The following is a 7,492-nucleotide window of genomic DNA, read 5'->3' on the forward strand; positions in this document are numbered from 1 at the left end:
GCCAGTGCCTTCGTTACTGAAGCGGATCATCATTATCAACATCGGAACTGTAGCGCGTTGCGTAAATCATTTTTCCAACCCCTAGGAGGGTCCTACGAGGACCTATGCCTCCTGAGAGGCTCTTCACCTGCCCAAGGTGCACAGTGCATGGTGGCTGTTGCAGGTGCATCGTTCCGTTCCTCGGTCGCTCGTCTTAATGAAATCATTTATAATTTTTCTTCGACCCCTCTCGCTGTCTCGGGGCTTGTTTTGCGGTCGGCTTCGACGGTTTTCTTCGGGAGACCCAAGAAGGAATTACCTGTCCCCTGCGAGTGTGTTCCTGACGCTTGATTGCCCGCTCGGAACTCATTGATAGGCCGGCCACCTCAGCACGTGGCGACCGGGCAGCTGCAGGCCCTTCACCTGCACCCCCACGCTCCACGGACGGCCCGTCAATCCGTTGAGGAGCCGTTGATCGAGTCGGGCCCGGTCTCCGAAGTGGCGGCTCTGGGGCACCTTGCCTCCAGACTCAGTAGCCACTGCCTTTTCAAACAACTTTCGATTAGACACTTTGTAACCTATATTTTTTAAGTGCCTTGAGCATTTCTTGGTAAGCTTCCGGTAAACGCAAGGTTTTCACTTTTACAACACACTTCCAGATCATAAGGCAGAAAACCCGAAAAAAACACACCCCACAAAAATAAAAAAAAAATCTCAAATTGGCCAAGCAAAATTACGAAAAAAGGACGATTATCAAAATAGGCTCGCAGCGAACACCTCCCGTTGGCTTCCCTTTTGGCTAGACCAAATTGCTCGTTACCCTTTCGGAGACCACCGTCAATAGGAACCACACAGCTACAGTACGACTGCTACAACCACCCCCACCCCTACTTCCACTCCCACTCCCAGTGTACCCCATAGTACCTGCTCCTTGGAGGCCCTGGCATGCAGCAGAACATCTGGAGCTCCCCGCAGGTGGGCGGATCCGGCGGGGCGCTGAAGGCCCTGGCCCGGAATGTGGCCAACCACCTGAAGCTCAACCGCACCGCCATGAAGCGGGTCGTGGCCCAGGTGGTGGCCGAGCACCACAGCCTGGGCGAGGTGGCCGACTACAAGGGCCACATGTACTTCGCCAAGCCCGACCGCCTCAACTTCACCGAGCTGATCGCCCAGTCCAAGGAGGCCTTCGACGACCTGCTGCTCCACGAGCCGCGTCTGGTGAAGAGGATCCAGGCGCAGCCCCAGGTCATGGGGAGTCCGAGGCCCAAGTTCCAGCGCCTGAAGTCCCCGTCGCGCCAGCGGGCGTCCGTCAAGGCCTCCGTCAAGGCCTCCGTCAAGGCCGCCCGCTCGCGGATCCTGAAGATGGCCAAGTCCCAGCTGATGTGCGGCAGCAAGGTGGCGCCCCCGCCCCGGAAACAGTGCTCCCCGTCCCCGAAGAAGCGAAGGAGCCGCTCGGGCATGAGGCTCCACCGCAAGAAGAGCTCCACCACGGAGTTCCAGCTGGAGGACGCCGGGACCGTGCGCAGCCTGAACGGGGTCATCATCGAGGACAACCACCTGCCGCAGGTCGGCGAGCACCGGGAGATCCTCCTGCACGTCCCCCAGGCTGCGGGCCCCGCCAAGAAACTACGCCGCCGTGGACGGCGCACCAGTAAGCTCCACGTGTCCCAGCAGGACCTCGGCAAAGCGCCGTCGATGGAAGCCGCCCCCAAGCCGACGCCCGCCCATCCTGCATCCGCCAATCCCGGCTCTGCAAGAAGAGTCCTTTCCAGGCGCTCGCAGCGGCAGATAAACGCAGGCGGAAGGCGGCTGGTGGCCGGCTCCATTCCCAGTCCACAGCCCAATCCCCATCCGATCCAGCAGAAGCAGCAGGCGCCCAGCAAGAAGCCACCCGTCAAGAAGAAGTTCATGGCCCCCCGGCACCACAAGAAGACGCTGCCACTCCTCCAGAGGACCTACGAGAAGCCCTGGCTGGTGCGGCGGCGCAGGAAGCGCCTCTCCGGGGGCTACCAGAAGACCAAGCCGGCCACCGGGAAGGCCGAGACCGTTGCCTCCGTCTCCGTGGCCGAAAAGGAGCCCGAGCGGTTGGACAAGATCAGCGTGGAGTGGGTGGAGAAGAACTCGGAGAAGGAGGAGAAGAGCGAGCACTCGGTCAGGAGCAAGGAGGAGCCCAAGGTCCAACGACCCTCGGGCCGGCGACAGATGCAGTCCCACGTGGGCCGGCAGATGCGGAACGTGAACTTCCCCTGGTACACCCCGTACCAGTTCCAGGGGGCGGCCGGCGCCACCAGGCACCCCAACATGGAGGCCGGAATGTCCGCCCACCGGCTTAGCCTGCAGAGGAGCCACCTCCTGAACACCCGCCGGAACATGTCTGCCACGCCCATTCCGCCGCTGAAGCGGAAGCAGAACTTCACGACGCGGCAGCGCCACCACCGCAGGATGCAGGAGCGGTTCCTGCGAGACCTGCAGCGGGAGGAGGCCATCGACGAGCCGCAGAGCAACGGCTCGGGCATGTTCCGGCGGCGGAGGGTGTGGCAGCAGCAGCAGGAGCCGCAGGACGCGGGCGGGAACAGTGCCCCGACGAAGAGCAAGGCGGCGTCGCCGGATCGGAAGTCTCTGGAGCGTGTGAGCTCGCGAACGAAGCGGTTCCGCCAGCCCGCCGCCTCCGGTGAAAGGATCTCGCCTGCCCGGGTCACGGGAGGAGGGGTGGGAGGAGCTGGCGGAACAGTGGGAGCTGCAGCAGGTCCTGCGGCCAGTGCATCCTCCGCTCCCAGCCCCCGCCGCCGCCGCCGCAGGAACCGCTACGTGCCCGTGGGCAGCAGCCTGGGCAGCATCGCCGGCCTGGGGGCAGGACAGCCGCAGGACTCGAAGCACTCCCTGACGCCGGCCAAGCGCCACCTGACGATCGCCTTCATGAACAAGCGGGATGAGCGGGGCCACCACCGCCAGGCAACCCAGCACTGGAAGTAGTCCCGCCCCGGCCTCCACCGCCAGCACCACCGAGGCCCCCGATCTGCCCCCCACCCCCGACAGGTCGCCTCGCGGAGCGCCAGCCTCTCCCCCCAGGGCCCCTTTTCCATGTTTTTTGGAGAGACTATGTATTCTGTTCGTTTGTTGGAGCTCAATAAATTATCAAGTTATCGTGGTGAGATGGTGCTTTCTCTGAAGACTGTCAGGACTATTGAGAAGGATCAGATGGCGCTTGAAGGTAATCCTTAAAGCCCTCCAATAGCTCCTTGAAGCTACTTGAAGTGGAGGACACATGTTGCCGCACAGGTGGATGGCGCACTGGCGGCCCATCTTAAAGGCTCCGCCACTCCCCCGCCAAGGTCGAAATTTAACCCCGTGTCAATTGTCCTTACGCTCCTTGAGCCACCGCCCGGCCGCCCGCCGCGGCTTCTGTTATTGTGTCAGACATTTTTTCCTACATGCAACGACAGGCAGGACTCTAAATTCCGCTGGGAGTCGATGAATGGAGTCGAGTCGAGTTGAGGAAAAAAAGCAGGGCCAGGAGCGAGGAGCGAGGAGCGAGGAGCGAGAAGCGCGGAGGAAGTCCTGGGCCGGGAGCGGAGAAGACAAGGCCATAATTTAAGTCGCTAAAGTTTTGCGCCTTTTGTTCGCTTGCCAGCAAAAGTTATTGAAAATCGCGCAAGGGTTGGGTTTTGTTGCCGCAGAGAAAGGGTTCGAAATTGAAAAAGAAAGCGAATGTCAGGTGGTTGGGCTGGGGGGCTGGGTGGCTACGTGGCTATGTGGCCCGGTGGTTCGGTGGTTCGGCGGCTAGGCGGTGGAGTGGGTGATTTAGTGTTAAATAAAAACTTTTAAATTGCCATTTGATCGTTTGTTTAGCGACAATAATGTCGTCGTCGTTCCTTACCCTATCTAAACCCATCGAATTGAATGCGCCAGGGTCCTGTGACAGGTTTATAGGTCGCTTCCTTCGCAACAGCCAGGACACTGCCACTGCCACTGCCGCAGCCCGAAAGGGTGAGGGCGTCGTGACAATGACATTGTTTCGCTGACAGTTGTAGCAAATTTATTGAAAAGGTGTTCCTCGCTATTTGTTTCGTTTCGTTAAGTTTTCTGCTTTGTATTCCGCATTTCTTTCCTTTCTGGCCCTGTGGCTCTGCGGCTCTGCGGCTCTCTCGTTCTTGGGGAGATGTCAAAAATTTATTGATATGTTGAAATTGCTTCTTGGCCCGCCATAAAAACTTTGACAGCTCCATTTTTTGCCGCTGCTGGGTCGCATTGTGCTAAATTTGACAGCAATTGTTTTGTTTGACAGTTTGTCGTCTCTCCGGCGAAATGATGATGTCAATATGCAAAGCAGTTTCCAGAACGCTTCGGAGGCGGAGGCGGAGGCGGAGGCGGAGGCGAGGAAGCGAGGGTGGTGTTCTCAAAGGCGAGCCCTGCAATCGGCACATTCCGGACTCCTCGTCCCACGGAGGCACATGTGAAGCGAATGAATGAAATATCCGAATGGACTTGAATGGGTATCGAAAGTAGTTGACAGCTTTGGTTGACGGGTCGGGTCGGGTCGGGTCGGATTGGGGTTCTAGGGATCGGGTTGAGCATTTTAGCATAACAACAGATGGCTTTAAGATGGACTGGCCTTGACATTGACTGGAGGAGGACTTGGGAGGCCACTGTTCGATTGTACTATTATTAAACATGTTCAGTATTTTCAGCCCAATCGCTTCGGAAGATCTCCTGGGGGAGCGTTCAACTCCAAGCTATGTATGCCCAGAGACAATTGGCTCGGATGGCGGATAAGGGCACGGCCAGAGTCGTCCATTTTCGTTGTTTTTATGGTCTAGTTTAGTCTGGGTTCGGGTTTCCAGCGTCTTAAGTCTTCTTCAATGCCAAGCGAAGCGTGAATATTGTTAGAACGAGGGACCAGCGGCCTGCGGGGCAGGGGCAGGGGCGGCCAGCATTTATTAATAATTACCACACTGAATATGGGAAAGAGCGGAGCGACGGAGCCACAAGCACAGTACATAGGTAGTAAGAAATTTATTTGTTATTTATCTTTTTGGCATTATGCATGAATGGCAATAAAAAATATCCACATACATAAATATGTTAGTTAGCCAGAAATGCGGCAGTGGCAGTGGCAGTGGCAGCGGCAGCGGCGGAAGGCAACAACGAGAGTGCCATAAAAAGTATCTTAACAATCCATTCGCTGCTCGGTTCTCAGGTGTTGGCCACATTCTGTCTCGCTCGCCCAGCCAGTCTCCAGTCTCCAGCTCCGACTCTGTCCCTGTCTCTGTCTCTGGGAGTTCAGTCAATAGATTTGGATCACTTTGCAATGCCAGAAGCAGAGGGCAGAAACATAACCAGAGGAGGAAGACGCTGCGAGAAAAAAGACGGCACAAAGACTCGTAAAAATAATGAGCTGGGCACGACGACGATGGCGACAATCACGATGGGGCCGGGGACCGGGGACCGGGGGCCAGCTAGATGACAAGCAGTCAGAACCGAGAACTGGCTCGCAAAGGGAAGGATCCCCAAATAGGGCCAACCCTCGAGGTTCAGACTGATTCCAAGTCAATAAGATTAGGCCCTCGTAACTGTACTACCCACATGTCAAATCTGGGATCTGGGATCTGAAATCTAGTATCTAGAATCTAGTATCTGGAATCTGGGATTATCATTTGTTTTTCCCTTAGTTTCTCCGACGAGCTTCCACAAATCGCCTTATCGCAGTGCAAACAATGAAGCCATTGCTTTGATTTCGGATCTGGAGTGAAGAGCCATTGTTGTTAGGCATTTATTTACTGTTTGTGTGGGGACAACTTCCCTCCACTGTTTAGGAGAACTAAATAAAAAATAAACCCAAGCCCAATCCCAATCCCAGACCCATACAGATACCCAAACCCATGCCGAAACCGAAACGAAAACAAAATCACAGCGTATTCTTGGAAAATTGGCCTCATGACTTTGGCATGCTGCGGTTAGTTGATGGAAACTGAAAACTGAAAACAGAAAACCCGGGCTGGAGCTGAACCGACAACTCGGATTCCTATTCGTAATCGCTGCCCGGGCCCGGTATCTTATCGCACTTTTCAACGGAGACACATGCCAGTTCAAATAGAGACCCAAACACCCCCGCAATTCACGCAATCCGGGCCTGATAAGTGTCGAGCAGTGGGTTTTCGGGGTTTTCGGGGCGGAAGAATGGGCGATGGATTCTCAAACCTTATCGGGGGCCGTACAGATCCGTACAGATGGGTGTGTACTCTGTACTCTGTACTCTGTAGTCTGCCAGGGGTCGCATTGTTCGGAGAGGAACTATCCAATATTTGCGGAAGATCAACAGGTGCCAGAGACGCGGAGTCAGCCTCCCAAAAATAGTGGTTGTGCAATCACCTGGCGACAGAACGGAGACTCTCTGTCACTGAGATGACCCACTAACTGCTCCCCTGCCAACCACTTTCCCAAGGAACCACCATGTCGATGGAAAATCTAAAATCTAAAAGCAACCAGCTCCCATCAGAGAAGTGTACGAGGAAATGATCGCAGCCCCTCCCCATCGCCTCCCGAAAAACACCTCCCATGGGCCGTTGCATTCGAGAAATTTCAATAATTGCGGCTCATTAAAGTGCTCGGATAATGGGGGGCCGCCGAAAAAGGCAGACTCAAAGACTCTCAGAAGCCGGGCTCCCGCTCCCAACACTTCCGATTATGAAATGTCTGTCGCTCGTTTGACAAAACACGGCGACGAACAACGGTGATCAGCGATCGCAACATGGAAATGTATCTATAATGCAATTACGGGCCAGATCGGGGTGGCTGCCAGGCGATCGCAGAAAGCACTCCAGCAGAAACCAGAAACCAGAAAACAGACAACACACAACACACAACACACAACAGGCAGCAGAAACTCAAACTCAAACAGAAACAGAAGAGTAAGGTGCCAGCGCATCAGCGAATCAGCGATCAGCGAACGACGAAGACGACAACGACTACGACTCATTAAAACAATTTTAAAAAATAATACAAAATAATTACAATAAATTATGATTACGCTTGACAGTGACAGTGGCCACGAATACGAATGGGAGTACTGCGAATGGGCTCTGCGACTCCATCGATGTCTGGAAGTGGGAAAACGCCAAGTAGATGGTGGATGGTAGATGGTGGTGGTGTTCCGCGGCTTTTCCGTGGTGTTGGTGGCACTTCCAGTGGTGCTACAGGTGCAAGTTACGATGACGGCAGCGGAGAGGCCCAGAAACTAAAGACCAGAGCCCAAAGACGATGACGACGACACCCGAGAATCACTCAACTGTGGCCAAAAAGTTCGTTGTTCATTTGCGCTCGACTCCCGGCTTCATTATGCTGGGCAGGGAACAAGGGGTATCAAGGGGGTATATGGGAGTCCATGGAGCTCTGGTACACATCACATGCTCATACCCCAAACAAGATTGCCCAAGAAGTGCCTGGAAGACCTTCCAAGCGACCCGCTTCGAGGGTAGTTCGAAGTCGGTGCCCTCCTGGGCGAGCCTCCTACCCT

At 55.4% G+C, this 7,492-nt stretch overlaps 1 protein-coding gene across 1 annotated transcript; it reads left to right on the top strand.

The window, feature by feature from the left end:
* Positions 1-517: 517 nt before the first annotated feature.
* Positions 518-3,131, top strand: LOC6503838 (serine/arginine repetitive matrix protein 1). Its single transcript, XM_001963659.3, has one exon. The coding sequence runs from the start codon at positions 925-927 to the stop codon at positions 2,950-2,952; it is 2,028 nt and encodes a 675-aa protein (XP_001963695.1). The 5' UTR covers positions 518-924; the 3' UTR covers positions 2,953-3,131.
* The last annotated feature ends 4,361 nt before the right edge of the window (positions 3,132-7,492 follow it).

The sequence above is a fragment of the Drosophila ananassae genome, chromosome XL, assembly GCF_017639315.1.
Source record: "Drosophila ananassae strain 14024-0371.13 chromosome XL, ASM1763931v2, whole genome shotgun sequence".
In the NCBI taxonomy this organism is placed as follows: domain Eukaryota; kingdom Metazoa; phylum Arthropoda; class Insecta; order Diptera; family Drosophilidae; genus Drosophila; species Drosophila ananassae.

Bases quoted from the DNA above. Each gene is read 5' to 3' on its own strand.
- LOC6503838 (XM_001963659.3), top strand. From the start codon at position 925: ATGCAGCAGAACATCTGGAGCTCCCCGCAGGTGGGCGGATCCGGCGGG.